This window comes from Branchiostoma floridae, chromosome 2, assembly GCF_000003815.2.
Source record: "Branchiostoma floridae strain S238N-H82 chromosome 2, Bfl_VNyyK, whole genome shotgun sequence".
Lineage (NCBI taxonomy): Eukaryota > Metazoa > Chordata > Leptocardii > Amphioxiformes > Branchiostomatidae > Branchiostoma > Branchiostoma floridae.
Window position 1 is genome coordinate 11,772,202 of NC_049980.1, and position 15,009 is coordinate 11,787,210.

At 43.1% G+C, this 15,009-nt stretch overlaps 1 protein-coding gene across 1 annotated transcript in view; it reads right to left on the bottom strand.

Moving 5' to 3' along the window:
• The window catches only part of LOC118405224 (nucleoprotein TPR-like), a gene marked incomplete in the record, with an annotated part of 42,728 nt that extends 27,732 nt beyond the window's left edge, over window positions 1-14,996 (bottom strand). Inside the window, 20 exon segments of the mRNA XM_035804615.1 lie at window positions 4,538-4,681; window positions 5,119-5,197; window positions 5,816-6,000; window positions 6,475-6,625; window positions 7,002-7,103; window positions 7,692-7,930; window positions 8,227-8,331; window positions 8,685-8,777; window positions 9,175-9,269; window positions 9,619-9,690; window positions 9,790-9,858; window positions 10,116-10,203; window positions 10,453-10,533; window positions 10,994-11,137; window positions 11,544-11,657; window positions 12,371-12,474; window positions 13,020-13,116; window positions 13,685-13,758; window positions 14,102-14,173; window positions 14,771-14,996. Coding sequence (XP_035660508.1) covers window positions 4,538-4,681; window positions 5,119-5,197; window positions 5,816-6,000; window positions 6,475-6,625; window positions 7,002-7,103; window positions 7,692-7,930; window positions 8,227-8,331; window positions 8,685-8,777; window positions 9,175-9,269; window positions 9,619-9,690; window positions 9,790-9,858; window positions 10,116-10,203; window positions 10,453-10,533; window positions 10,994-11,137; window positions 11,544-11,657; window positions 12,371-12,474; window positions 13,020-13,116; window positions 13,685-13,758; window positions 14,102-14,173; window positions 14,771-14,927 — 2,265 coding nt within the window.
• Window positions 14,997-15,009: the final 13 nt, after the last annotated feature.

A 15,009-nucleotide genomic window follows, 5' to 3' on the forward strand; every position in this document is an offset into this window, starting at 1 on the left:
TGCTAGTCGCTTTCAATAACCACGGACACACTTCCTTCTGCTCAAACTTAGCCACAAACATAGAATGAGAGGGTTTGTCTGGTCTAGAAGTCTTTGTCAGTTTGTACACTTCAAATGACAAACCGTCCTTAGAGGAACTCATATGACTAGTGTCTAACAAAGCTAAGGATTGGCTTCTTCCTGCAGACACCAAGGCTACTAACATGGCCACCTTGAGAGTCAACTGCTTTAAACTCAAACATTTTGCCGGTGCCCACTTACGTAGGAATTTCAGGACAACTGAAACATCCCAAATAAACACATGTTTTGGTACGGGTGGACGCAACTCGAACACACCCTTCATGAAACGAGAAACTAAAGGGTGAGCACCTATAGGCCTACCTTCTACATTCAAGTGTGTCGAAGAGATGGCAGAACGATAAACATTGATCGTGCGGTACTGTAGACCCTTATCAAAAAGGCGATACAGAAAGTCGAGTACCTTGTTCAGTGGCGCCGAAATGGGATCAAGACTTTTTCCACCACACCAGCGAGACCATCTCCGCCAGGAGGACGAGTATAACCCACTGGTTCTCGGTCTCCAGGATGCCAGGAGCACTCTGGTAACTCCATCCGAAATTTCAGACTCTCGGTATCGAGTCCTGAGACAGTCCACACGGCTAGACGTAGCGACTCTCCTAGCGGGTGAGGTGTCCCGTCCACCGGTTGCGTGAGTAGAAACCGACTCGTTGGCAGCCTGACTGGCTCTTGGACTAACATGTGGAGGAGCATGGGATACCAGGCCGCTGTCTCCCATATAGGTGCCAGGAGATGTACTCTCTGCACTTTGTCTTGGCGAATTTTCGTCAACACCCTGCCGACAAGGATGAACGGGGGGAATGCATACAGAGCCTCCCACTGGTTCCAATCCAGGGTGAACGCATCCGTTCCCACCGCCTCTGGGTCCGGCTCCCAGGACACATACAGGCGGAGCTTCCTGTTGAGACGGGATGCGAAAAGGTCCACTGCCCTCGGATTCCGGAGGGCGGGACATATCTGCAGAATGATCTCGTACACACTTGGTGACACAGACCATTCGGTGAGACGGTTGAAGTTCCTCGACTTGAAATCTGCTCTCACGTTGTCCAGGCCAGCCACATGGACGGCCGACAACAGGAGGCCTCTCTCCACGCAGAAACTCCAAAGGTTGAGAGCAAGGTCTGCTAGGACTGACGACTTCGTGCCGCCCCGACGATTGATATACGCGACTACCGTCGAATTGTCGGACTTGATGCGAACCGCAGAATTGACTTTGTCCTTGCAGAAAGACTGAACCGCGAAAGTTGCTGCCATCATTTCTAACTGATTGATGTGACGAGCCCTTTCCCTGACCGACCAACGACCACCTGTGCTTATACCGTCGGAGAAGGCTCCCCAGCCAAGTTGCGAGGCATCGCTTTCGATCACGATGTCCCCTACGGGACAGTGAATCGGACGGTCGTAGTTTTGCGGCAGACTGTCTCTCCACCAGACTAAATCTTGCTGCGCGTCTTGTGGCAGATGAACTAACGCGTCCCAAACTCTCCCTGTCCGCCGAAGTGTTGAGATAAGGAGGAGTTGGAGTTGTCGGAAATGTAGTGGCGCCAGAAGCACCGAGACGGCGGCTGCTTGAAACTTTCCGATAACATGAGCTAACTCCCGTGCAGTGAGTCGACCTTTCTCGAGCACAGCATTGGCTAATCGACTCAGCTCGATCACCTTATCATTCGGTAGAAAGAGAGACATGGTAACAGAATCTAAACCTGAACCAAGGAAAACAATACGCTGGGTTGGCTCTAAGATAGACTTACCCAGATTGGTCACGAAACCCACGTGGGCAATGAATTCTGTTGCTGTTTTGGCGTCTTGCCTACAGCGTTCATAATCACTGGCTATAATCAGCATGTCATCAAGGTAACAAATTAACCGAATACCTCGTCGTCTCAAATGCGAAGTAATGACCTTCAAAATCTTCGAGAAAATTCTGGGCGCGGTGGAAATCCCAAACGCCATACAAACGAAGGAATAAAAACGATTCTTCCACGCAAACGACAAAAACCTCTGATGGGTAGAATGAATCGCAACAGAAAAATAAGCATCAGTAAGATCAATCTTACAGAAAAAATCTCCTGGACGCACCAAATCTTGAACTAAGGATAAATGCTCCATCTTGAACTTGGGTACAAACAAACATCTATTCAGAGGTCTGAGATTGATGACGGGCCGAAGGCCCCCTGATTTCTTGGGTACAGTGAACAACCGAGAAATAAAAAGATCTGAACTGAAAGGGACCTCTTTCACTGCACCTTTCTGCAACAAGGTTTCAACTTCTAAATCCAGGGCCAAATCCTCCTCTGGAGACATAGCTCGAGTCCAGGGAATACTAGTCTGTACTGGAGGCGTCCGCTTAAATGGCAACCTGTACCCCTTAATGATGTCAAGAATTACTGAATCGCTAGTCAAAGTACGCCAAACCGGCAAAAAATGCTTCAAACGGCCCCCATGAGGAAGGGCTCGAACTAAGGGGCGAGGTACAGGTTGTGATTCAGACGGACACCGGCCTAAATCTTGCATACACAAAGAAACACAACTACTTGCTAGATTTCTTCCCGAAGCTCCCGTCTCCGCCCTGACCGGAGGAACGGGAGTACTGCGCACCCCAGTAAAACTTGTTGTTACCGCCGGACTGGCGGGGAGGGGGGCGGGATTTACGTGAATTGGAGCCGCGGCCCCGGCCGCCGTAACGCGAGGCGCCCGACTGGCCCCTCCCCCATCGGGGCCTCTGCTCATATTTTGGCTTCAAAGAGTCAACTAAAGCCCTTTTGCCCGCCACTAACTCCTTAGCTTTGGACGCTAAATCCGAACGAACCAAGTGTGACGGCTCATCGGGAATCATCCCAAACAAATCCTTGGCTGTATCTACGGTAGAAACCTCGGCTAAAGACAGACGTCTCATTTCAGCAAGGTAACGATTAGCGGAACCCAGCAGCCAAATAGCAGTCGCTGCACAATCTTTCATTACAGTCAAGTCAGACGACGAAAGATTACCATCACAATCACCAAGCATCTGCCATAGATTCAGAATCGGAGCTGGTACATACAATAACTTTTCCTGCAAAGTGAAAAGCGGCTTGTCCGCATTGATACAATGCTTACCTCTGATCGGGTCAACCGCCGGCAGTAATTTCATCGTAGCGTTATCGAGCTTCGGCACCGTGAGATTTTTAGGTGCATTTGTTGGGAGAAGGAATTTACCCTGCCAGTGTTTAATATCGGCAAATTCACGCTTCTCTAACCCGAAGTACTGCTCGGTGTAACTAACAACCGACGGGCGGGCCGTCCACACTTTATCCGGGTCGGGCGGCTCACGCTGCAGCGGCACGAAAGACTCAACGCTGACCGAGGAGAAGTCCGACTCCTCGCCGCTGTCGCCCGTACGAGCCCGTTTCGAACGAACCGACTCCGCCTCTGAGGGTGGCACCGAAGGCCTCTTTGAGCCTACGGAAGTCGCAATGGAGCCAAGAATTTCTTTAACTCCCCGAAATTCTTCAGTCATAAGGCCGAAGGCCGCACGGAGAGAATTTTGATCTTCTTGTAGGGTGTTGACCCCTAGCATAGCACGGAACTCCGCCATATTTTCTGGAAAATTTTCCTCATGCTCATGAACATGCCCGGACGAAAGCTCCCGCTCGGAATCCCTAAGAGAAAACTCGCTGCCATGGAGCGTAGAACTCCCCTGTGCTGCCGGGAGAGCAGCCATACGGCGCTTAAACTCCGCCAGGCTTGTAACAGGGGGGACGGCAGCTGGGTCACGAACATGTGCGGGCATGTTGGATTTTGCACCACGTGGTGGCGCCGGCGGGGCAGTACTTGCCCTGAATTCACGCGGCGTTATCTTCTTAACACGCTCGCGTTTCTTGTCCTCTTGCTGAACTTGCCGAGAACGCGACTTATGTTTGTCACTTTTGTGTGACCGCTGAGACTTACGTTTATCACGCGAACGCGAACTACGGTCACTCATTGTGACAGAGCTATTACAGATAGGACTATCCGATATGAAGCAAAAATTACAACTGAAGAAATCAAGCAAGCCGAGAGCGCATGCGTCACCGAAAGGGGAGGAGCTTCTTCTTTCGAGTGACTACGAATGAGCTTAAGATGGGCATGGAAGCGAGGATGCCATGCTGAGTTATCACCATGTGACAGCGTCGAGGGACAATCTGGTCCACTGATTTTTCTAGGTACAGTTTTTCAGGAGTGATCTAACAAGAAAAAAAATGTTTTTGTACCAGTACATGGTACTCCTATGACACTGTGCTTTGCATATTCTTCTATTTCTTCTCTGCTATCCTTATTTGATGTGAAGCAGAAGCTCCTTCGGCTTTTTTTTCTGGTATCGTTTACATTTTACTCAGAATTGAGTCTCCTATTTCACCTTGTAAGTGCTCTGAACTATTCAAGAAACAAAGAGGTATAAGTGCCCATATACTGTACAGAAATATACCACATATACACTAACCTGTGTGAGAGTGTTGATAATGCCCTGTTGTTTCACCACATCGTTGGAGTACTTGTGGTTTCTCTCTGTCAGGGAAGCAATCTCCTTCTTGTAGCTCTCCATGTTAGCCTGCAGTACCTTAAACCTTTCTCCTGAGAACTCCAGCTGCAACATAGGGACACAAAACACTAATTATGGTGTACATAGACAAATGTCTTGGCTAAAATTTTCACTAATAGATGCACAACAAACAGCTGAAATTCATAATACATGAAACGATATAGGTCATTGCATATTGTTAGTTGAGTTATTTTCACAGGGAGTCAATGGGTGAAAGGAGGTTCTGGCATTTTGTTATAGTTATAAGTTTACAGTTGAGTTGTAGTATAGTAGGAATACACATATTTGCACGTCATGAATTTGCGGAAGAGGTGACTGCAAAAAAGGCGAATATAAAGTGAACTCAAAACAATTCAAGCTTTACAATACTATAAGAAATGCTACACATATGATTCGTGGGAATATGTAAGGCATGAACAGATACACATATGCAGATAAACATAACTAATTTTGGAGCTGAAGCAGCAATGTTGTTACTGTACCTGAGAGGACAGCCGGACATTCTGTGTGCGGAAGTCGCTAACATCTGTCCTCAGCTTCTCTAACTGCTCCTGAAGAATTCTGCAATCAGATGGAAAATCAACGTAAATTATTCATGAAAGACATGTGATATGTGCAAACTATTCTTTTCAATGTTTCAGTGTGTCTGTCAGTGTTTCCACAGTTATTTAGAAAATTCTGGGCACATTTAATCACAGAGTGACAGGAAGTGAAGAGGTAAAGGTCAGAGTAACAGAATGACAGAACTAAAGTTCAGATTTGTCAGAATTAGTTACTTATGAACATTGTGTGAGACAACTGACAGTCCAGGTCAAGGAGTCAATGAAAGAGCCTAATACTTATTCACGAGGAGGTATTGTTTTTGGTCTGTCAGTTTGTCTATGTCTTAGTAGTTATACATTTTCCATATACAAGTCACTTTCAATGGACACATGTAATGTTAAAACAAAACCAAGTATTTACATAAAATATGTATATGGATACCATTAGACTACATACAGCAAACTCTAAATCTAACAGAGTTTTTTTCATACACATATTCAAATTAAAAAATCTAAGCGACCACCCCTCCATACCATTAGTACCCCTTACCCCCACCATGTCAGAGTGTTCAGCTAAGTGAAGTTGTACACAAACAAGAAGAAGAAGGTGTGAGGAGAAAGTCCTTGTATACAGTACCTGTCATTCTCTGCCTTCTCCTTCCTGTAAGTGTCGTACTCAGACTTGAGCTGCTTCAGCGCAGCCTGTGTCTCTGTCTCATCCTCCATGAGCGCCCCCTGGATACCAGGTGTCCTGGGCGCGGCTGCACCTGGCATCGGGGTGGACGTCACCTGTTTCACACCAGGTGTCAGTGCCATGGGCGTCTGCAATCAGTAACATTATATCAAATGTGTTAGAGATTGTTGCCCTATGAAAATGTATGTTCATCAAATTAGCTGGAGGAGTTACATGTACATATACCCCAATCATGTACAGCTCACACTTAACATTTTCAACTACAAAAAAACAGTACAGCTAAACGCTTAAAGTTTTCTTTTTTGTTTGAAGTAATCTCCAATTGCAGCTTTTTCCAGAAACTTGTAGTGTACTTTGGCCACGCTACAGCTCACCATTTCAGCCAAGTCACCCCTACTCTTCTTAACAAGTGTGTTGGTTTTGTGGAAATACTAAATTTTACGTTGTTGTTGGTTTCTTTTACATGCGTTTGTTGTCTGAGGCTAACATCTGAAACTCCCTCATACTAGGAGACTAGGTGTCACTGAATCTATTCAGGTGTCACTGCTAAGAAAACTCATTGTTATAGCCTATAACTATACATGTAAGTACAGAAGCCTTACCGGAGCTGCTGTCTGCTGTGCCAGGAGGACCCTGTACATGTCTCTCTGTTGGACCAGAGACTCCACCATGGTCTGTTGTTTGTCCCGCGCCTCCCGCAGAGCCTCCACGTCCTGTAGGGACATCTCCAGCTGCCGCTCCAACTCCTGGATTCTGGAGTTTGGTACAGAAAAAACATCAGTTGTCATGTCACATACATGCTCTTGGTAATATGCAGCCAATATGTTGACGTCAAATGACCAAGTGGTAAAGGTACCAAACACAAGATCAAGGGTATAATTCCTGGCTAAGCATTGTATCCTTGGGAAAGGCACTTATCACAACTTTCCTCACTCAATTCAGGTATAAAAATGGGTACTTGACTTCAGTTGGAGAGGTTAAAAGGTGGTGAAAGGAAAGAGATGGGCTCTGCCTTCCAATACCATGAAAGGGTGGATCAACCCTCCACTGTACCTACAGACTCAAACAATGCTATTGAGCTACCTTTACATAACCTACACTATAAGCCAGTATACTAGAAGTCTCTGACCTGCTGTCTGTTGTTTCCTTCTCCGCCCTCTCGTGTTCAGCGCTCATCTCTCGCATCAGGGTCAGCAGCTGCTCATTGCGCTCCTGCAGTTCCTCAATCCCCCTGTAGGGGGAGCACACATTCAAATTGGTTTGAGGTCGGCCACAAAAGAAGCAAGACTCAATACAAATATAATCTACAAGTAAAGCAGTCTTTGAGGTACATGTACATTGTATGAGGTATGCAGTACACACACTGTAAATATTGCTGTGGTTGTATTTTCACAGTTAACTCTTACTGTGAAATCATGAACAGAACTGTTTCAATCCCAACACTGTAAAACCTTGAATGTAAGTTCATCTGTGAGGGTAGTCAACATTATGTTACAATTTTAAGACTTTATATCCGTGCACAAAATAAAGCGCTTACCAACAAGCTTTCAATCAGTCCTCTGATCCTTCTCAAGTTGAAATGACCCAACACCTAAGTCACACATTCTTGAACGGAAGTGCGACGTCAGCAAAGGGTCTGTGGGGATGTGTGACTTAGGTGTTGGGTCATTTCAACTTGAGAAGGATCACAGGACTGATCGAAAGTTTGTTGGTGTTTTATTTTGTGCACAGATATAAAGTCTGAAAACTGTAACATACTGTAAAACCTCTTTTGCCCTTTTTCTGCAAAATTATATTCAATGAATTTCCAGCGTCCCACCTGAAGGTGACCAACTTCTGTGAGATGACCTGTGATGAAGTGGCCACATCTGCGGAGGAGGAGACTTCAGGCTCCCCGGAGGCCACGTGCCCGCCCCGCGCCTCCTCCACCTCCTTCAGAAGGATGCGCACCTGTTGGCTCAGGTCCACCGAGCGCGTCGACAGTCGCTCGTTCTCCCGCGTGAGGTGGGACGTTCGGCGTCGGCTGTCGTCAACCTCTGCTCTCAACTGCTCACATTCCTGAGACAAATGGTAAATGACTTGTCAAACCATGAAAACTTAGCAGTCATTTTGACTTCATGTAAATTGTAGGTACCTGTAATACTTATTGCAAACTCAATGCTACTGACTAGGGCTGTGTAGCAGTTTCGAGCTTTGCAATAATGGCATCAAGGAAATATCAAGGTACCAGTACTGTACCTGAATCGACTTACATGTACACTTAAGTTTTGACTGATTTTGTTGCTCATCAATAGATACACCTATATTCGTGTAGTTGTGTGGTAGCAGATATTTCATGATTGTTTGATCCATACCAGTGCAGTGGTGTCCAGTTTCTGGGACAGTTTGTTGATGGTCTGTAGTGACCTCTCGTAGTCCTCCCGCTGCCTCTGCAGCACTGGGGCCTTCTGTTCTATCTCCTGCAGAACATACCAAAAGGCATGAGATGTCAAAGATGACCAGGCAATTTCTAATTTTTCTTCACCTCTTTTCATACTATGCCCTTGGTGAGTACATTCACAAATAGAATCATTCTTAGCCACAGTCTCCACCATCCTCAGCTTAGTTATATTGGGATTTTAGTCAAAGGATTGATACATGCATGCTTTTCATCAAACAAGCTAGAACATAACTGACATAACGTTTTGTTGGGTCACATTTCTAAATCAGAGCCCTGACAGTATCTACTGTATGATGTGTCCTTTCATATGTTAATACAATATACTTGTCCAGTGACAAATGTACTATCATATAGATGCCTTAAGCTTCTTACCTCCAGTATCTGGTCCAAGTACCCCTTCAGTCGAGCAGACTCCATCTTCTCCAGCTCTAGTTGATCAGTGGCCTTCACATACTCATTGTAGATCTGAAAACAACACAGGATCAAACAGTTTTGTATTACTTGTAATACCTAATGCTTCAAGCTGGTACAAAATTACATGTAAAATATCACCATATGAAACTGTGCTGCATGTAGCTAACAAATAAGAGTTTTAAGATGATGTCTGAACTACAAGAACAGTCAAACCTGTACAAAGTGACCACCTCTACATAAGGTCCATCAAATAATTTTTCCTGTTGACACAAGCATTAAAAATCCTGTCACTTGTCCTCATAGACCAGATTTCAATGGTCCGGTGCGGTGTTCTCAAGCAGTTTTGAATACAGACTTTTTAAAGCAAATCATCAAATTTAAGAGGCAAGTAAACACAAGTGAACATCACATGTAAACACATCACCAGAGAAGGACAGGAGGTTGTTACCTCTGTGAGAGTCATCCCAGAAGTCAGCATACTGCTGGTGGCAGCTGCAACAGGGAATGTGGTTCCCACCTCTGAGTCGGACATGGACACAGCACCTGGAACAGACAGTGTTAATGACTAGCAAAACAGCATGGAATCTAAATAAAAGTTTAGGAGGGACAGGGAATATTATAGGAACTGTTAACCATGTACATAAGATGATGACTGCTGAAAGTTGTTAAGTGTTATCATTCCCTTTCCATTACAGGCTGTGACTGCAGAGCAACCAATGATTTGACAGGTCCCTTAACAAACTTCAATAACAAAGAATTAATCTTTTATTTTTCTCATTTAATACATACTTTAACATCATGCATCATATCCCAATTTCGATCACTTGACTGTCACTTGGCAATCACCATCTAGAGAAAAGAAGGACTAAACAGTTGACATTTTTGTACCTACCTCTTTTTCTAGCTACCATCAGTAGGTCATTAGCATTCTTCAACTCTTCCTCCAAACTGCTGATTTTCTCATCTGAAAGTGAAGAACAAGACATTAAAAATGGTAACTTGTCTCTATCTGTTATCATTTAAAAAAACCATAGAAATCATATGGAACTAATTCAACACCCACCTGATTCTGTTACCCTTTTTCTGAGCTCATCTTCAGTCTTGGCAAGTTTTTCTTCCAGTTCTTCTTGTGCTGCAGAGAAAAGACATGACATAGTATCACATACGAATGTAAACAATGCTCCCAAAAAGCATAGAAAACATAGACTTCAAGCTTGCTTGAAAGCCTTTAAGAAATACAGTAAATAACATAAAAGTCTAAAGATATTAACCGAAGTATAAGTTTGATACATGACTGTCCTCATAACAAATTGCAAATGTATGTCAAATTGATCAATTTAGTGCATTTGAAGAAAGTTCAAAGCTTCTTTTGAGGGACAAAGTACTCACTTGAGGTTGCCTGTTTAAGGAGCTTCTGTAGTTCCTGTACAGCTGTGGTCAGTTCAGCAGCCTTGGTTTCTGCCTCCTCTGAAGCACACTGTGAGATACAGGAGCAAGATAGATTTCTGTTATCTGTCTGTTAACACCCTCTTAGATCTAAAGGTTTTTTCCTGAAAACATCCTACAGAGACTCCAGTTGCATCTACCAGTAAAATATTTCATGCATGTGCAAACTACATTTGTGACATGCAATGTTTGTACCAAGAGTGTTCACTAGAATACACAATCACTTTTTAGATGATTGAAACAGTGATTATCTTTATGATTACTGTGATGAAGATGTCACCTGGTAGAGTGAGGCCAGCTTCTTCTGGGAGTGGAGCTCATTTCTGAACTGTTCATCAGCAATGGACTGGGCATCATGTGACTGGGAAAACAAACAGGAAATGTTAATAAAATACATAATGAATTTTAAAATACTGTCTTAAACATGTGTCACCATCTGACAAAAATAGCTTACATTACATTACATTACAAAATAGACGCATTAGTTTCTACCAAAGACAGCATTTACAACAATCAAATTACCTGAGAAACCCTTGAATTACTGACAACTTTGAAACACTTGCAGTACTATATTTTTGGCATTTTCCCAATGGCGTCTTAAAACATGATACCACAAAGTTTTGTTTTGTACAATTTCTACAGGATTGTTCCACCTGGTAACTTTAAGCAACATGAAAACATCCTTTCCCCTCTTAGAGCAAATTTAGGTTCCCATGAGAATGAATTTACAGTACATTCAAAGCTGGTGTGTTACGCCGAAGGGCGGTTATACCGGCTATATAGATACAGATACAGATACAGATACATGGAGTACATCTTACATCCTTGAGTTTCTGTATGAGAGTCTCGATCCTGCTGGCCTGCTCAGTGGTGGTGCTCTTCAGCCCCTCCACAGTACCCAGCAGGTGGCTGGCCTCCTCAGTCTTACTGTCCAGCTGGGTCTTCAGGTTCAGGATCTCTGTGGACTGGGACAGACACAGTCATGATTATGTGCGCATAAAACAGGGCCTTCTAGGGCGACATATCGATAAGGTAATATGGAACAATGATGGCTGAGGCTCAGAATTCTGTCTCCAGGCTGGACCTACCAGCATTTGCTGATAAATACAAACTTCCCAGCAACAGAAGCTGCCCCTGTTATGTTGAAAATCCCAAATGACTGCCCCCCCCCCCCCCCACACCCCTTCCAAACCAAAGCACTGCCAATCCTAGCAAGCTAAAAAGGAAGCTAAGATTTGGAGTCTGCAGAGGATGTCATCCATAAAATTTTCATGACATGGCTTTTCATATATACATCTATAGCTTATACTAATAACACGATGTGACAGTCAGTGATTTATTCAAGGTAAGAGTAAGACATCAAAACCATACCTTCTCTTTTCTTAGGTTCAAAAGTTCCTGTGTTTTCTTCTCCAGTTCAGCATTCAGCCACTGGTTCTGGTTGGTTAACAGTTCTTTCTCCTGCTCTAGACGCTTCTCCTTGTACTGAAATTCAGACATGGAAAATATTGAACCAAGCTGTGTAGGAAGGAGGGGTTTAAGCATGGAAATGTGTACGTTAATAACTTGCATGTGAAAAACCTGGATATAAGGTATGCAAATCAGCTGATTCCCATGGAATTTCAAAATTCAAGTTGTTACATTTTACATCTTTATACCAAAGCTAGTACTACTAACATTTCCATGTGTCTTAGACAAATTTAAAATGATTTTGAAATGTTTGGGCTTCATGTGCAAAATGCCTGGAAGTGTTTTTGTGCAAATTAACCTGTTCAAAACTTTTCACATGCAAATTTTTAGCATGTGAATTTATGTTAATTAACCTATTCACAAATTTTTCACATGCAAGGTTTTCACATGTAAATTTCTAGCATGTGAATTTATTTAAATTAACCTATTCACAAACTTTTCACATGCAAGGTTTTCACATCCAAATTTTTCAAGTACAGAAAACCAATATCACTGTCTTTTGGTTTGAATAGTGGCTGGACTTAAAATGATAATACATGGTATGCATTGTCATCATCAACATGTCAAACTTAGATATGGTATTTGCAACATTTGAATTGTCCATAAATGCACAGAAGCAAGAGGGTATATCATGTATTTAGGAATACAGCCATCTGTCTCTACTTCAATGTTTCAGTTTATCACTGAAAAAAGCAATGCCAATTCACTGCTAGCTTCATTCCACTGACCTTGATGGTGAGCTCCTGGCTCTCAATCTGGTCCAGTTTGACCTTGGCCTCCAGCCTGGTGGAGTTAGCCTCCGCTAGCTGCTCAGACATGGACTTCCACTCATCTGGGGTTTTTAGAAGGAGGATGTTCTTTTCAATACACATATTCATGTATCTACGCTCATATCAGCAGAAAGCACAACCTGGTTAAATTTCAGCTACAGTCTATTGTGTAACGTTACATGGTTCAATCACATACATATGTGCACAGGAAAACACTATCTACCTTAAACAGTATAAAAATAGGAAAAGTAGTCATGGCTTGCTGAGCCAGTATCATCAACCCCTGATTGAAATGTTTGTTTTTTATTGAACTTAGTGTGGAACTCATTGCTACCAAGTAGGGGGAATTTGGGCCAAACAACTTTCTTGGTGTGTGTAAGATATGTATAACTAGATAACTGTCATGCAACTTGCAATATGTTACACGAAAGGGCAGTTATACAGGCTATACTGATACAGTTCAAAACGATTCTTCTGAGGCACACAAAACCATTGCAGGAACCAAACATACATGTACAACTGAACTGAAATCCACGGCCAACCCTTACATCCACTATAACACATACTGTATGTTGTCAAGTAGAGTGAAACTGTCAAAACATTTTACCATTCAGTCTGTCAATTTCTGATGCCTTTTTCTCCACCATCCGGTGCATGTCCTGTTTCTCCTCCTCCAGAGACCTGATGGTGCGCTCAAGCTGGTTCTGTGGATACCAACAGCAAAGGGCCAAAATGAAAACTTTACAAGGTCTTCAAATCACAAACTAACTGGGTCAATCCAATCACATAAGGCCTGGGAAAAAATGTTGTGTTTCCTGTGTCAGTCCTGAAAAAATTCGTAGGTAGGGATTATCTTTTTTTATTGCGATTTGGCCCAAACTCTAGTGATTCACATTACAATAGAGTTCAACAAAGCAAACTGAAATGCACAAGGACACTTGTCAAACTTTAGCTTTGTGCATAATAGATACATTTATCCTTTTAATTTAAATGGGACTTTTTAACCTCCTTGAATACTAGTAGGACAAGCAGTATTTTACTTCAATAAAAATTCTAACTATGTGACTTCACTGCCCACCCAAAAAAGTCTAGGGTCAGCAGGTTTTCTAGGGTAGGTACTACTGTAGGGAGACAGGAAACAAAATCTTTTCCTAGGCCTAAGCACTTGATATGCTTTAAAAAATTGTGCATGTATATCATGTATGTGATACAAAGTTGGCTAGGAATTTTCTTCAGTTATAAGTCTGCAGACAGAAAGATTTGAACCCTTACTTGTTTGGCTTCATTTTCACCAGCAGACTCTTTGAATTCTTTGAGTTGTCTCTCCACTTCACCATGCTTCTCCTCTGTATGGAAGGGAGATGGGGCAGAAGATATTAGTCTTCACACCTCAGACTCAGTCCACATCACATTTCATCTGTTGATTCTTGGATTTTAAAACAATATTCTAAACAATCTTGTGGAACATCCCATTAACAGGTCTTTAGTCAAGCATGACCTGATTCAATGGGCCGTTCCAAAAAAAAAAATATGGAGGGGGGGGGTGAAGAGGTCGGATTTTGTCAGCGTATATTGGTAATGGTAATGGTAATGCATATTGTGTAGTACATAGTGAATTGAAAGATGACGACTTTTCTTGAGATTGACTGACAAAAGCCCTGTATGTGAATGAGAGACTAGAATACACACCTAGATCATGTAGCTGCTGCTGCACATCCAGACATGTGGACACCTCCGTCTCAAGGAGCTGGGTTTTCTCCTCTGGAGAGCAAATTTAAGCAGACTATAGTATAAGATCTATCTATCTATATCAATACTGGCCAAAACCCATTACGGGGTATCCTGGCCAAGATGCCATAGATGCTATGTAAATAGGTGTTAATCACTGATGCTGAAAATATGATACTTGATTTTGTGTATTATTTAACGATATGATGTAGTGAATTTTCATTCATAACATAAGCAAGTACATGTAGCCCATGTTACTTTGACAAGAGGAAATGACATATTCGTTTAAGCAGAGTATATATCTAATCAATTTCTGTTGACGTATAAAAAGTGAAAGTGAAAGATCTATTTTGATTAAAAAAAACTACTACATGTAGTAATTTTTTTCGTGGGTAGCGTGATGGTCGTCCTTTCCTCTACATCTCAAAAACTATGAGAAAGTTTTAATGTATTTGGCTCGTTAAGATACATAAGTAACTACTCGAGATAACCATGTTTGACTTTGTAGTCTTCTAATCAGTACATAAGCCAGAATATTGGCAAACGTTTTACGTCAGTCCAACTTTTGCGCGCGCGGGAGCAACAAAGTGGTGGGGAGGGGGGCGCATGCGAAAGTGGGGCCAAACTCACCCAAACTAGCCTTGATCTGCTCACAGTCGGCCTGCATGCTATCCATACTAACGTCATAATTCTTCAAGTGTCCCTCGAGCTTCTCAACAACGGCCTGGGGAAGAGCAGAAAGCTCGCTTTCGTCCAACACGCGCTGCAAACACCCGGCCGTCGCCATGTTGGAAGCAAGTTCCCAGCGTCGTCACTGGATGACCTGGGGACGAGATCGAAGGCCAGAGCTTCGCGAATGCCTTACCATT